The sequence below is a fragment of the Hippichthys cyanospilos genome, chromosome 5 (genome assembly GCF_059441005.1).
Source record: "Hippichthys cyanospilos isolate Australia breed blue-spotted pipefish chromosome 5, RoL_Hcya_1.0, whole genome shotgun sequence".
In the NCBI taxonomy this organism is placed as follows: domain Eukaryota; kingdom Metazoa; phylum Chordata; class Actinopteri; order Syngnathiformes; family Syngnathidae; genus Hippichthys; species Hippichthys cyanospilos.
Genome location: NC_142373.1, coordinates 8,088,515 through 8,104,195, shown reverse-complemented (window position 1 = coordinate 8,104,195; position 15,681 = coordinate 8,088,515). Strand labels below are relative to the sequence as shown.

The 15,681-nt window shown below is 57.5% G+C and overlaps 1 protein-coding gene across 1 annotated transcript; it reads right to left on the bottom strand.

The window, feature by feature from the left end:
- Positions 1–786: 786 nt before the first annotated feature.
- LOC148423299 (titin-like) lies at positions 787–14,339 on the bottom strand. The gene is made up of 14 exons (XM_088415010.1): positions 14,066–14,339; positions 13,658–13,960; positions 13,237–13,539; positions 12,886–13,154; positions 12,493–12,808; positions 11,696–12,001; positions 11,295–11,594; positions 10,651–11,226; positions 10,259–10,564; positions 9,786–10,168; positions 9,463–9,673; positions 3,451–9,366; positions 2,761–3,063; positions 787–1,921 (listed from the first exon to the last, which is right to left on the bottom strand). The coding sequence occupies exons 1-14, from the start codon at positions 14,337–14,339 to the stop codon at positions 1,629–1,631; spliced, it is 10,059 nt and encodes a 3,352-aa protein (XP_088271136.1). The 3' UTR covers positions 787–1,628.
- Between the last annotated feature and the right edge of the window lie 1,342 nt (positions 14,340–15,681).

Genomic DNA, 15,681 nt, shown 5'->3' with positions numbered 1-15,681 from the left:
CCCGAGCCAGCGCTCAGCGGAGGACGCCGTCGCGGACCTTCTCATTTGGAAAGTCGCGCCTCCGCCGTCGCCTTTGTCCGGTGACGTCACTCCGCGGCCAAATGGGAGCGCCCGCTCGGTTCGGTTTCGCGACCGGCTCCTTCCCACGCGGCCCTCCCGGCGCGATTGTAACCCAGCGCTTCGATAATTCGGATGAGTACGCGAGAAGGCTGCGTTCCCAATCGCCTACGCATGCTTCATTTCCAATTGATGAGGACGTACATAAAACGTTCCTCCCAACTTTTGAATTCATTGAAGTAATATATATTTCTACACATCTTAGTGACAATTAACAGGAGGAAAACCACTGCCTCTTTGTCTCGATGCCTTTTTTATGAAGAAAAAAAGCCCTACTATACATGGTCGTTTTTCGCAAAAAATTATTTTTTAAAGGCGTTACTATACATGTTTTTTGCGGGAAAAAAATACTTTTTTAGGGGGGGGAGCTTTACAACATGGTCGTTGTTTTTTCGGACAAAAAGGTTACTATGCATGGTCGTTTTTTTTTCAGTATAGACATGGTCGTTTATGGCAGAAAACATGCTTCACCATATACACACGGCTGTGCTTTCCGAGAGAAAAAGCTCGACGCGGTCTTTTTTCGGCGAGGAAAAAAAAAAGCCGGTTCGGGTGGGAGGGAGGGAGGGGGGATTTTCGCTCACAGAGTCGCGCGTCGTTTCACAAGTACGGCCCCAAGTCGAGCGGGCCAAACGGACGGGCGAAAGAAAGACGCACACGCCGAGCCTCTGCTGTGCTGACAATCACACTTTATTCAATCGATAATGAAGCAAAAGCGTCCCGGGGCGCTCAAAGGTCATCCAAAGCGGGCGGAGAGCTCGGGCGACGGCGGTCTACACGCCGACACGACACGCACGCCGCGGGCCTCCGGGACGGAGCGCCGCGAGCCGAGGGGCGGACCTCGAGGCGCGCGCGCACACGCGCACACACACACACACACACACACACACACACACACAAACGGCACACGGGCGCTCAGGGAGTGCAGGCCGCTCGCACTGTGAGCTCGTCATGGGAAAAACGGCGCCGCGACGCGCGAGGTCCGTCGGCGCCGCTCGCGCGAGGGTTTAGACGCGAACGGCGCTCGGGACCTCGCGCTCGCTCCTCCTCTCTTCTCGTCCCTTTTTCTTTGCTTTTTTTTTCTTCGGAGGTCAAGTCTCGAGTTAACTTCGACGGGGAGACGCTCTACCCGCCGAGGACATCTTGGACGTCAACGTAACGTTGAGGCGCTAAGTTTGGAATCGGGCGTTCGGCAGGGTATTCGTTCCGCGCGTGCGTGCGGAACTTTCTCCCGCCAAAGCCCCTTTCGGTTTCCTGCTTGCTCTTCATGTCAATCGTCATAAATAACCACGCACACATTCCTCGTAACCGTCACATCCGGCTATATACATTATGTACACGTCTCGGTAGGATACTTGCCTTTGTCACGTTTGGTACAAAAAGAGTTCATATTTACAAGTTCGAGCGGAAACGGCGATAAGGAGGCGGCGGCGGCGGCGAAGAGCGGACTCTCCCCGCGCCTTTTCTTTCCCTCGCCTTTTCTTTCCCTCGCCTTTTCTTTCCCTCCCCTTTCACAGCGATCGAACGCTGATGCGGACGACTGCCGTGTCGCACCCCAGATCGTTGGACAGTTTGAGGGTGTACGTTCCGGCGTCCTCCTCGCGCACGCCGGCGATGATGAGGGTGCTCAGGTCCTCGCCGGTCTCGATGTGGAAGCGGCCCCCCGCCGTCGCCCGGATCACCCGGCCGCCGCGGGACCACTCGGCGCGGGCGCCGTCGCCGGAGAAGGCGCAGGCCACCGTCAGGACCTTGCCGGCCTCCACGCTGATGTCCTCGGGCACCGCCTCGATCCTGGGGGCGGAACCTGAGGCGCGCGGCCGGCGTCAGTACCTTTGTACTGCGCGTCTGCCGCGCGCCGACCGAATCCCGGACCCCGCCCGCCCGCCCGCCCGCCGTCGCGTTCTAAAAACGTCGCTCCGCGCGCAACTGGCCGCAAAAACCCGACCGACGGTACGGGAAAAACGCAAGCGCTCCGGAATTCCTTGCTCGCTCGCTCGCTCGCTCGCTCGCTCGCTCGCTCGATATTTGCGTCTTTAAGAGCGCAAAAGCGGCCTTCGCATCTTTCCGCTTTTTCCGGATGCGGGCCGCAAACGAAGAGGTTTGGACACTCGGACCCGGCCCGGCCTCCGACGCCGCCCTCCGCTTGGCCGCCGCGAAAGACGAGAATGAAAAGTGGCGGGATGACTTTTCGTTCTCCTTTGAGAAAAACCTTTGAGAAGTTTACGGTGCGGACCCGGAGGCAAGCGAGGACGCTTGGGCGCCGCGCGGTCGGAGCCGGGAAACCGACCCTTTGGCCGCCGGAGATGGCGACTCGCCGCACGTTAGTAATGGAAGAGCCTCGTTTCAAACGACGCCGTTCAAAGTGTTGCGCGGAAGAATCGGAAGCACTAAGTACGGGCGCAAAGTCTGACAGCGGGTTAGCGGCCAATCTTTGAAAGCGGTTTTAGCGTCGCGTTCCGGCCTCTTTTCCGGGCAAAGCCGCCGGAGCTCCCGCTTCTCGTCCAGCCACCCGTGTCACCGGAGCGAGTGCCCGGTATCCTAAGGCGCCGCTCTCGTCTATCCAGCAAAAACGGGTCAGGATGGCATCTCTTACGAGCGACTTCTTATTTGGGGGCGGGGGGGGCGAGAGACCGGCAGACCTACCGAGGGCCTTGAAGGAGGATCCGGTCAGGTGCGAGCTCGTTCCCGCGACGCTGCTGGAGCTCATGGCAAACGACTCGGAAGCCACGGAGGAGACGCTGGACATGGACACGGTCTCAAACTTCATTTCGGCCGCCGCGCTGGCGAAGGAGCTGGACTGCATCACGGAGGACATCACGGCTCGCCGGGCGGAGGACGAGGACGACGAGAAGGAAGACGACGACGATTCCACGGTGCGAGATTCTCTTTTGGCGGCCGCGGAGGAGCTGGACGAGGACGACTCTTTGAAAGTCGTCGCGGCGGAGCCTGTCGAGCGATCACAAGCGCAAACGTGCTTTATAGCGTCCGGCGCGACCGACGATTGACCCCGGGATGGGGCTGGGCCGTAGGGCCTTCAAATCCATCAAATATGCATCTCAGATACAGCTACTGGATTTAGATGATTTAGATTTAGTTTTCGCTTCGAGAAAAAAAGCGAACGACAGTAGCGTCGCAGGGTTTTGGGGCCCATTTATTATTCGCTGAAAAAAAATATTTTCAGATGGCGCAAGAAAAGTTATACTTTGACGCAAATTTGAATTTGGTGCCCGGGAAGAGCGCGAACCGAGAGGCAATAACGGAAAACCCTCGAAATATCGTCCGGAGCGCCAAACTCAAATGGGCGTCGATCCCTGCTGGAGACTTGTCGCTCACCTTTAAGTGCAAGTTGCTTTTCTCTGTAAGTGGTGACCTTCTTCGAAACGGACTGGTAAAGCTGTCCGGTGAAGGAGAAGGAGGACTTTGAGACGCCGCCCTCTGATGTCATCTCGCAGGTGTACTCCCCCTGGTCACTGTCAGTCAGGTCGCGGATCCATAGACTGCAGGAACCCTCGGAGTACTGCGTCTTAAAGCGGCCGCTCTTGGAAAGCCGTCCGCCGTCGCGGTACCACGACACCTCCTTGACGCTGCTCTCGCAAACGCAAGACAACTTGACGGAGTCTTCGTAGGCCTCGGCCACCAGCTGACTCAGGATTTTAGGTGGCCTGGGGGTTGGAGACTCCACGGTCGGTGGCGACAGGACCCTCTGCGGGGACTTCATACTGGTTGGAGATTTGCCCCCCTCGGGCTCAGGGGATTTCACGGCTCTTGGTGACTTGACGCCAGACGGTTCTGGAGATTTGATGCCTCTTGGTGTTTTGATGCCAGCAGGTTCTGGGGACTTGATGGCCCTAGGAGTTTTCATTTCGGCAGGTTCCGGGGATTTGATGGACCCCTGGGTTTTAGCTTCCTCGGCTTCACGGGACCTGATTGACTTTGGTCCCGGTTCAAGAGGTTTTATACCCCTGGGGGATGTGCTTTCCTCAGGTTCCGGGGATCTGATACCAGGAACCGATGACTTCACGGTCGCTGTCGTCCCATCCAGAGTGGGTGACTTGACACTTGGTCCGGGTGACTTTACGCCGGGTATCTGTGACCTCACCGAGGGCTCGGGAGACCTGACGCCGGGCTCCGGCGACTTCACGCTGGGTGTCGGTGATTGGCCCAAAGGCTCAGGGTATTTGACACCTGGCTCAGGGGACTTGATTCTTGGCGCTGGCGACTTGACACGAGGGGCCGGTGACTTCACACTAGGTTCGGGGGACTTGACGCCAGGCGCCGGTGACTTCACACTAGGTTCGGGGGACTTGGCGCTAGGTGCCGGTGACTTCACACTAGGCTCGGGGGACTTGACGCCAGGCGCCGGTGCCTTCGCACTAGGCTCGGGGGACTTGACACGAGGTGGTGGTGACTTCGCACTGCCAACAGGTGAAGTGACTGACCGCGGCGGCGATGCGACTGAGGGCTCGGGTGATTTTACACTAGGTTCTCGGGATTTGATCCCCTTGACCTCTTTGAGATCCGGCCTACGGATGGTCAAGGTGAAATGGGCCTCCTGTCGCCCCGCCGAGTTCTCTACGATGACTGTGTAACCGCCCTCGTCGGAGGACGCAACAGAGGAGATCTCCAGGTTGGACTTGTACTGTGTGGTAGAGACTTGAACACGGTGGGAGGAGACAATGGTTTTCCCCTCGTGCACCCAGATCGCAGAGGGCGCAGGCGCTCCATCAATATCACAGGAGAACCGGGCCGTCTCGCCCGCAGCGACGGTCAGAGACTGGGGCTTGGTGAGGAATCTGGCTGCGACGGACGGCTTGACTTTTTGGGCAGAAAGCTGCTCGGACGTAGCAGCGTACCTTGACTTGGTTTCGGCTGCAGTGTGTTTTTCAGATAACGCAAACTTATCGGAAGAGTAGGAGGAGGCAGACGACAAGTATTCCGTCGAGCCGTACTTGACGGACGAGTCGTAGCGCTCGGCGGACGAGTACCTCTCACTAGACGCCCCGTACCTTTCCCGGGTGATTTCTTCACGCGTCTCGGACAGTTTTGTCTTGCTCTCTTGCACTTCAAAGTGGCTTTGAGCTTCGTAGCCGGTTTTGAAGCGGGACGAGTGGTAGTGATCGAGTCGCGTCATATCCGGGACCACCGATTTGGGGACTCGTTCATCCTTGCGCCGAGAAGCGAAAGTGGTGTAGGCACCGCCTGCCACGTCTAGGGTAGCATAGTCCGAGGCTTCTCCTCTGGCGTTGGAGCAGAAGCAGCGGTATGTGCCGCTGTCCTCCTCCTGGCAGTCCAGGATGGTGATGGTCAGAACGCCACGCATGTTGCTGAACAGGTATTTGCCGTCGGTTTCCAAAATTTCATTTCCATTGTGGAACCACTTGACCTCGGCCTCCGGCTTGGCTTGGATATTCAGGGTGAACCTGGTGTCCTGGCCGAGCGGCACGCGGTGCGAGCGCATCCTGACGGTCACGCGTGGCCCGTGATCGAGGCTGAACGGTGACTGGCTAACCACCTGATACGTCCTCTCGGACTTCAGAGCTGCCTTTCTGGCCTCGTAGCGGGACATGATGTCAAAGCGGGCAGAGCGCTCAAATCGAGAGGAGGAACGGGAGGACCTCTCGACAGAGCGAACGGGGCTCGGGGATCGAGGACGCGTTCTCTCCGGCGTGGGAGATCGCCTCTCCGCAAGTTCGGCGGTCTCCACCTCGGCCGCCGGCATCACGCGAGCCGGTCGGATCAACTCCGAGACCGGACGCATCAACTCAATGTACGTGGGGGACAGTGAGCGCCTCCTCCTCATGAACTGAGAAACGGTGCGCTTTTTCTTTGTCTCCGCAACCTCCACAACTTCCTGTCGTAGCGTCTGAGACCTCTCTTTGTGCTGCGCCGCACGCCGTTCAACACGAACCGGGCTGACCGCAGGGGAGGCCGAGAAGCCCAGCTCCAGTTCGTCCTCCAGCATGATCCTCTCCTGCTCGGCCCTCCTGCCGGACCCATAATCATCGGCGCTCATCATCAGCTCCTCGTCACTCAAGTCACCCAAAGATCGTCTCCGAGATCTGAAGGAGCTCTCGGACTCGGGTGACGGCGAGCGACGGGCGGGTCTGACGATTTCCAGGTCGTCTAAAGTTATTTTTGGAATACGCCATCTTGGCCTGTACTGGTCGGTGATCCTGGGGAGGGGCACGACGTAGAACTGCTCCCACCTAGAAAGGCGAATTCGCCGTTGTCGCTTTTGCGCAAACCTTTCCGTTCTCTCCGACACCAGATACTGGTCCCTCAATTTGCGGTACCACTTCATGTCGGAGAGCGCGACAAATCGCTTAATGGCTTTGTCCTCGTCGAGAGCTCGGCGGTCATGGACCACGGGTTCGGGAATCTCGTACGGCATGAAAATCCTTCGCGCCTCCTCTAGTTTCTCGGTCTGTGATTTCACCACGGTGATGTCGAACTCGCCCTCGACGTTCTTGGTGCTGACAGCGGGCCTGTACATCTCCGCGGCAAATTTGAGTGCCTCCTGGGCTGTGGGATTCAGAGGAACGAGCTCCTCCGTGGCGACGATCTTCTGCGCCATCTTGTTGGTCTTTTCAATCTGCTTCTGGACGTGTCTGCGTTTCTCCTCCTCGCTCTTGTACTCCCTCCTGGTGTACGTGAGGCGGTCAACGTACAGCGTCGCCTGGCAACTCACAGAGCCGGCGCAGTTAGTGGCGCTCACTTTGTAGACACCAGAGTCCTCCAGCAGCGTCTCCCTGATGTACAGGACGTGGTGGTCGGCATCCTCTTGGATGACGACTATCTTCGGCCCCAGCTGGAGAGAATGGCCGTCCTTCTCCCATTTTAGGGAAGGAGCCGGTATTCCGGACACCCTGACATCAAAGCGGACGCTGTCTCCCTCCGCGCATTCAACATTGGTCAGCAGACGCTTGAACGTGGGCCTCATGGTCTCCTCTGTCACGGGGAGAGGTGTCACGGTGAGCCGGGCCTTGCAGCTGTCTTCTCCATACTTGTTGTGGGCCGTGACGGTGTACTCAGCGTCGTCGCCCATGTCAAGGTTGCGGATAAGCAGCTGGTACAGACCCTTATCGCTGAGGAAAGTGTACTTGGCGTCATCGTCCCCGGGTTTGATCGCTTCTCCGTCCTTCAACCATGTAACGCGAGGATCGGGGTGCACGGTGATGGTAACGCCAAAGCGCACGTCATCGCCAACGTAGGCGGTGCGATTGTACAGCGGCAGCGTGAACTCCGGCGGCCTGTAGAGGATTTTGGTTTTGTCCACCCTCCTCCTCAGTTTCTTGATGGAACGGCTGACGTAGTGCTCCCTGATGCTTCTGACCGTCTGGACAAAGAGTTCGCCGAAGGCGCTATCCTCGCCTTCGTCGCTCAACACCCTGCACCTGTAGACGCCGTCGTCACTCTCCTCAATGTCCTTCACGTATATGCTGGCGAAGCCGTTGCCGTACGCGATCTCGTACTTGGAACTGGAGTGCAACTGGCGGCTGCCAAAGTACCACGTTGCCTGCGTACTTTGGTCGAAGCTGCCGATGCTACAGGTGAAGCGAACGTGGCCGCCTTCCTCGGCAGAGGCATGCATAACCGGGCCGGCACGCAGACCGCGGCACTCGGTGCCAATCTTGACTTTGCCGACGGCCAGGTTCCTCTGGTTCTTGAACGCGCCGCCGTAGGCGATACGAGCCGCCGAGACGATCGTATCGGTCCTCTTGACCACAGAGTGGTAGTACCTTCTGTGCCTTAGCGTCCGGATGACTTTCCTGCTGATGTGCTCGATCTTGGTCTTCAGCCAAGGGTGCTCCAACGCCTCGTGGGCTGTCATACGCAGCTTCCTGTCCTTGACAAGAAGTCTGTCCACAAAGTCCATGGCTTCCAGACTGATGTCCCTAAACGCATCGGCGTCAAAGACATACTCGCAGGCGCAGATGTTCTCGATGACTTGCGTCGCGGATTCGGCCGCGAATGGATTGAGACCGCTCAGCAGCACGTAGGCCAGCACGCCCACAGACCACATATCAGTGGCCGTCGTGACCAAGTCGTGGCGGTGGACCTCGGGGGCGCAGTACTCCGGCGCCGAGAAGAGCATTCTAATGTTTTCGCCGGGAACCAGCGGCCGAGCCTGACCCATGTCGATGATCTTGACGAGGTTGCTTTTCCTTGTGGTGTAGACGATGTTGTCCGGGCGGACGTCAAAGTGGCCAAAGTTGTGGCCGTGCAAGAACTCGAGAGCGGAGCAGACCTGCCTGAGATAGACGACAATCTCCTGCTCTGTGAGCTCAAAGCCGCTTGTTCCGAGGCGCTCAAAGATGTCAACTCCAGAAATGAACTCAAAGATGAGGATCATCTCCTCCATGCTTTCAAAGTACTCGTGCAGGTAGATAACGTTCCTATGCCTTGCTACGTTCAAGGCCTCGATTTCCCGAAGAACCAGCTCACGGTCGGTTCCTTTGACCTTGATGAACTTGGCCATAAAGGTTTTCTTGGTCGCGATTTCCACACAACGGTGGACCACTCCAAATTGACAACGGGCTAACTCCTCGGAAATTGTGTACTTGGAGTACAGCTCCTTGATCTTGAAGGAATGAGCTTCCTCTTTGGCGATCTCTCCGGTCTCGTCCACTTCCCCGTCGTAGTTTCTGATCACAGACTTGTCCTCCTTTGTGGTGAGGGGCTCAGTCGGCGCAGAGGGAAGACTCAGGCCGAACTGGTTTTCTGCTATGACGCGGAACTGATATTTCGCTTTGCCAAAGATGTTGAGGACTGTGATGCTGCAGTCGCTGGTCTGTCCGGCGCGGATCCACCGGTCCGCCGAGGTGGGACATTTCTCCACGATATAACCGATGATATCGCTGCCGCCGTCGCAGGCAGGGGGCTCCCAGGTCAGGGTAATGGAGTCCCGGGAGATGTTGCCGACCGCCAGTGCCTTGGGAGCTTCCGGGATGTCGGCTATGCTCACCTCGATGGTCTGTTTGTCCATTCCGAACCTGTTTTTGGCAGTGATGCTGTAGTAGCCCGTATCCTTCTGCTGCACCCCCTTCTGGAAGACCAGGGAAGTGAAGGAGCGAGTGGTGATGATCTGGTGGTAGGCAGAGTTGGACAGGATCTCCTGGGCCTTCTGCCAGGTGATGGCCGGCTCCGGCTTTCCGGAAATGGGGATCTTAATGGTGATGTGGTCGCCCCGTACAGCGCGGACCGCTCCCATTCCCTGAAGCTCCTTCGGCAGGTGAATCTTGGCAGGAACTGGAAATACAAAGATCGCATAGTATCACCCGATCTCATGACAACCGGCATCGCAGCGGCCAAATGGCACTAGTGAGCAACAACTTGGATGTCTACCTTCCACTTCCAAGTTTGCTGCGGTTGAAATGGACCCCACAGAGTTGGTCGCTCTGACTTGATAGACGGTGGCGTCACTCTCGTCGGCGGCGGTAATGACCAGCTGGTAGTAACCGCCCTTGAACTCGTGGGCTTTAATTTTGGCTCCGTCAGCCTGGATCTCCTTCCCACTCCTGTACCATTTCACTACAGGCTTGGGATGTCCCAAAACCTGCACAAAGGTGGAGAAAAAAACATGAAGTCATCCTGACGCTAACCGTACGGACTACTGGCAAAGACGATAGGATCGTTTTCAAACAATGCGCGTATGTAGAGCTAAGAACCTTGGTAACGAATGTGGCGTTGGCGTGGTATTTGACAGTCATGTCCCGGATCTCCTCCCTGAAGCCAGGGGCGCGCAGAGTCTGGTCGGATTTGGGCACGATGGGCTCGGAGATCTCGCTCCAGTCACTCTCGCCGCCCAAGTTCTCGCACTTGACGCGGAACTCATACTCGAAGCCCTCTATCAAGCCCGTAACCTGGAAGCTGGTCTCCGCAATCTTCTTACTGGTGACAGACATCCACTTGTTTTGCTTCTTCTCACGCTTCTCCAGGTAGTAGGCGGACACCTTCGCTCCGCCGTCACTGCTCGGTGGCTTCCAGGACACAACGCACGAGTCCTCGGCGGAGCTGGCGATGAAGGGCTGCTGTGGTATGCCGGGTTTTTCTGAAGGGCAAATAAGGCATCGAGACACGATCGAAGACAGCCCAAACAGAGACGACTCTTATTCGTTTGCGGCTACGGCGCGGCACCCACCGAAGGGACTCTTGATGATGACCACCGAGGGGATCTCCAGAGGCTCGCTGACGCCGTACTGATTTTGGGCAGACACACGGAAATAGTATCCGGCGCTCTCCACGAGATTGGGCACGCGGCACGTGGTTCCGGAGACAGAAGAGGACACCAGATTCCACACTTCCCCCTCCTTGGCCATGCGCTTCTCCACAATGTAGTTGGTGATCATGGAGCCGCCGTCGTCTTTGGGAGCCTTCCAGCCAATAACGACGGAGCTCTTCAGCAGAGCCTCCACCACCACTGGCCCCTCCGGAATACACGGCTTGTCTGGGTACATCAAAAGAGGGGAGGGGGTTTTACCCTCGACGGCAATCACAAAGCAGCCCCCAATCTTTGTGAAAGGATGAATTCACCTTGGATTTCAACACGCAATACCGTGTCAACGGTGCCAAACTTGTTGCTCAGCTGCACTTTGTAACGGCCGGCGTTGGTCTTCCTCTGGACGTTCCTCACCACCAGGTGGGTGTAGCTCTCGGTGTTCTCGATAATCACCTTGTCGGACGGGTTCAGGGGCTTCTTGTCGTAGAACCACATGATCTGGGGAATGGGACGGCCGATGTAGACCACGTGGAGGCGGAGACTGGTGCCGGCTCCGGCGTAATATTTCTCCTTCAGAGGGAAGCCGGGGTGCAGCTGAGGCGCGGCCTGCAGCAGCAGTTTGCCGCTGGTCTCCATCTCCCCGGCTTCATTGATGGCCCTGCAGGTGTACAGGCCCTCGTCCTCCTGCTCATCCGTCGCGATGCTGAGGGAGTGGTTGCGGCCGTCCGAGCTCATCTTGTACTTGCGGCTCTGAATCAGCTCTTTGCCATAGCGGTACCACTTGATCTCTGGCAGAGGCCTGCCGATGATGCCGCAGGACAAGGCGCCGGACTCGCCGAGTTTGGTCGTCACATCTTGGATGGCCTCCTTCAAAGCCGGCGCCTCGCCGACTGCGATGAATAAATAAATACAGTAAACGAGTCGGCCGGCGCTGGGAACCCAGTGCGCCGTCACTCACCGCTCAACTTGGTTTTGATGCCCATGGGAGTTCGACGAGGTCGGCCGAGTCCGGCTTCGTTCTCGGCCGAGATTCTGAACTCGTATTCCGTGGCCTCCATCAGGCCGCCCATGGTGAACTGGCGGTCCTTGGAACGCTCTTTGTTGCACTTCTTCCAGGCGCTTTCGCCGGCCTGCCTGTACTCGATCCAATAGCCCAAGATCTCTTTCCCGCCGTCAAAGTCGGGCCGCAACCAATGGATGGTTATGCAGTCTTTGGTCACAGAGATGACGTCTATCTCTCCCGGTTGGCTCGGTTTGTCTGTTGAGGAGATAGCGACGAGCGCCTCAGTACGCGTACCGAAGGTGTAAACGATCGGCCCCCCGCCGCATCGATTGCACCGCCGTGGCACGTTTACGCACCGAATGGATCTTTGCAGACCACCGACTCAGACGCGGGACCGGGCTCGCTCTGCCCGACGTCGTTCTGAGCCACAATTCTGAACATGTACTCCGCGTCTGGGATGAGGCCGGTGATGTTGTACATGGTGGTGGTGATGTGAGTCTTGTTGTGGCGGACCCACTTCTCTGTGGAAACCTCCCTCCTCTCAACAAAGTAGCCCGTGACGCGGGAGCCTCCGTCGTCCCGGGGCCGGGCCCACGACAGGGACACCGAAGACTTGGCCACGTCCATGATCTCCGGAGGATTGCTCGGAGGTTCCGGTGGGCCTGTAAATGAACGAAGCGTGAAATAAAGGCTCACGAGGGTTTCGGTCATAGCAAACGATTAGGTGATATCGGGCCTCATTCGTGCTGTGACCGAGGGGTGGACCCGGCTCATCTCACCCGGCCAAACGGACCGAACGTCACCGGGCGGCAACCTCGCGGCTAACTGCGGCCGCGCAAACGGCGACAACAAAAAGGGAATGCAAACAAACAAACCCGGATCACAAAGAGCCAATAGCGCACGTTTTGTGCTCCGTGATTTGGTTTGTTTTTGTGAGCTCGGCAGTTGGCTGTCCTCGCCCACATTCGAGGTTATTGCCGTACTCCGATTACTCCATTTCTTTTACGGTAAGACCCGAAGCTTGTTCGTAACCCAAACTTTGCTGGGCGACATACAACAATAGGAAAAGAGAAATCTTAACCCGGTGAGCGCTTTGGAGTCCAAAGACATCTTTCACTAAGGCTACCACCGCATACCGTTTGTGGGTACTCACAGAGCGGCGTCTTTGCTGTGACAGGCTCCTCAGACTTCAGAGAGCGGCTGACGCCAAACTGGTTCTCGGCAGAGACTTTGAAGTGGTACTGCATATTCTCCTTTAGGCCCTTGACCACCAGGGAGGTTTCTGTGACCCGGGCGTCCACCGTGTACCACGCAGCCTTGGGGACCTCTCGCCTCTCCACGACATAGCCAAGGAGGTCAGAACCTCCGTCGTCAGACGGAGGCCTCCAGCTGACTCGAACCGACCTGGCCTGAATATCGTCAAATTCCAGAGGGCCCTCCGGGACGTCGGGACGCCCGATGACCTTCACCTGAAGACGCGCGAACATCCGCGCGTAAGCTCAGGAGGAACTTCGGCAGCTTGCGGGCCGGCGGGATTTGATTTTACCTTGATGTACACGGCTTTCCTGCCACATTTGTTCTCCAGCAGCAGGTCATAAGTACCCGTGTCATCTTTGTGAGCCTCTTTGATGACGAGCTCCGTCATGTCGTCACGGGTGGCGATCATGGCCCGATGGGAGATGTCCCGCCCATCCTTGGTCCATTTGCATATCGGGATGGGTTTACCGGTAAACGGCACCGACAGGCAGATGACTCCTCCCTGCCGCACCACGTAGCCCTCCTCGTACCTGCTGTCCAGCTCGTATTCAGGGTAATCTTAGGAGGACGGGGGAGGTTGGGGACGGACATTGTAAGTAGTGCAATTCACAGAGCAACCGATCCAATTCATTTCTCTTACTGAGCATCTCCTGTACTTTGACGACCCCGGGAATCTCCGCCGGCTCTCCGGCGCCGCCGGCGTTGCAAGCGATGACCCTGAACTTGTACTCGGCACCCTGGGGCATGTGTGTGAGGGTATACTCGCACATTTTGGTGGGCGTGGTGTTGCAGAGGGTCCACTCCACCTGGTCAACCTTCTGCATCTCGACGAAGTAACCGGTGACCGCGGAGCCGCCTTCCTCTAGAGGCGGCAGCCATGCCAGAGACACAGAGGTCCTGGTGGTGTCCGTGACTTTGGCATGAACCGGAGGACCTGGTGGCGCTACGTAAGAGCAGTACGTCGAGGGTCAGATCGACTGATTCGCACGTACGCCAACAGTAATTCGCACGTGCGCCAACGGTATGCCAAGGCGCGGGATCAAAAAAGGCTTGTCCCGTACCTATGGGGTCCATGGCGACAGTGATGACAGAACTCTCACTGGGTTTGCCACTTCCTCTGGAGTTGATGGCGGTGATGCGGTATTCGTACTCCAGGCCTTCGATCAGACCGGAAGAGCGGTACCTGGTCATGGTCACCGGGTTTTTGTTGATCCTCAGCCATCTGTCGGAATGAGGCTCCTTGCGCTCGATAATATAGCCGGCGATGGTGGAGCCGCCGCTGTCCTCTGGCGCATGCCAAGTCAGGGTCATGCCCTCGCGAGTGACGTCAAGAACCTCCGGTCTGCTCGGAGGTCCGGGGATGGCTACGCAACGTCCAACACGGAGGGATTAGGAGGCAAATCGCGGGTTGACGCCGAAATCAAACATTGCTGCGGTGCCCGCGAGACAAATTTGAAACGTGGACTCACTCTTGGCGCTCTTGCATTCCACCACTTCCGACTGCAGGAAGCAGCCAACGCCGAAGCGGTTCATGGCAGCGACGCGGAACACGTACTCCGTTCCCTCAGAGAGTCTGGTGAACTTGAAGCACGGTCGGGTCACGGATTCCGAGACTGTGATCCAGCCGGGGCGGTGAGCGTCGCGCTGTTCCACCACATAGCCGCTGATGTTAGCGCCACCGTCCTTCTCCGGAGGTTCCCAGCTGACTGTCACTGACAGACCGTCGACCTCCACAATCGTCATCGGGCCGACCGGTATGCCGGGTTTGTCTTTGAGAAAGACAAAAAGCACGTGAAGCGCCGGCTGACGATCTCACGGGGCAAGGACCCAAACATCGCTTTGGAGATTCGGTAAACCTTACCGAGGACGACGACTTTGATCACTTCGGTCGCCACGCCGACGGCATTCTTGACCTCCAGCGTGTAATCTCCGGAGTCGTTGATGGTGGTCTCGCGGATTTCGAGGTGGCTGTATTTGCCGTTGCTTTCTATCTTGATGCGCTCCAGGCTGTCCTTCAGCCGGACGCCACCAAAGAACCAGGAGCAGACGGGCTGCGGTTTGGCCGTAATTGGCAGGTTGAGATCGATGGGTTTACCGCGGGGGACATAGACGGTCCTCTGGGGAACGCCGGTTATGTCGATCTTTGGCATCTCTGGAGAGGAACACAGAGGCGGCATGGCACGGACGCATTGGAGTGCCGCGACAAAGGTTTTACGGGCTCGCGCCAAGGCTTGCGTCACTCGGCAGTCTAACGCTTACCTTTGATTTCCTGGACGGTGACAGGGGTGACAGTGTCCACGGCCTCGCCGGTTCCTCTGCTGTTACAGGCTCGAATTCTGAAGAAGTACTGGTCGTTCTCTGTCAGGGACTGGACAGTGTACTGGCAAGCAGAGGCCTTGACGGTAGCCGCCGCGGTCCACCTGTCTGTGGACACCCTGCACGCTTCGATAATATAGCCCGTCAGCCTGCTGCCGCCTTCGTGCATGGGTTTCTCCCAGCGCAGTGTGACGGAAGACTTGGTGATGTCGGTGATCCGGAGGCTCAGAGGCGCCGACGGTACTTCGCACACCAGCACGGCCTCGGCTGTTTCGCGGGGCTCGCCGACACCATAGATGTTCTCCGGCAGTACCCTAAAGAAGTAGTGCGCACCCTCCTCCAGTCCAGTGATCCTGAACAGAGTCTTTCTACACTCTGTGGTGACAGTCTTGTAAGACTTCATACTGGCTTCACGTTTCTCTACGATATAGTTGCTGACGTGAGCGCCGCCGTCAATGGTCGGGACGTCCCAGGTGATGACAACCGACTCCTTGGTATAGTCCTTCACTTTCACCGAAGCTGGGGGACCAGGAGTGTCTGCGGGAGATAAGCGGAAAAAACCCCCAAATAAAGTGGACTGTTGTTTTGGACCTGAAATAGTGCTCCCACGGCGGCCTCTGGCTGTCCGCTCACCGTAGATTTTGACCAGGATGGTCGCAGACTTCTTGCCCGACGGGTTCTCCGCCTCCACTACGTATTTCCCAGAGTCGTAGCGGTTGACCTTCTCCACAATCAGCATGGTGTAGCTGTCGGTGGTCTCGATGAAGCC

What these genes read in the sequence shown, in the direction of transcription:
- LOC148423299 (XM_088415010.1), bottom strand. Translation starts at nt 14,339, where the DNA reads ATGACGATTGTGGAGGTCGACGGTCTGTCAGTGACAGTCAGCTGGGAA. An exon ending in CAAAGTACAGGAGATGCTCA is followed by an intron (nt 13,155 to 13,236) that starts GTAAGAGAAATG and finishes CGTCCTCCTAAG; the next exon opens with ATTACCCTGAATACGAGCTG. An exon ending in GGTCTGCAAAGATCCATTCG is followed by an intron (nt 11,595 to 11,695) that starts GTGCGTAAACGT and finishes TCTCCTCAACAG; the next exon opens with ACAAACCGAGCCAACCGGGA.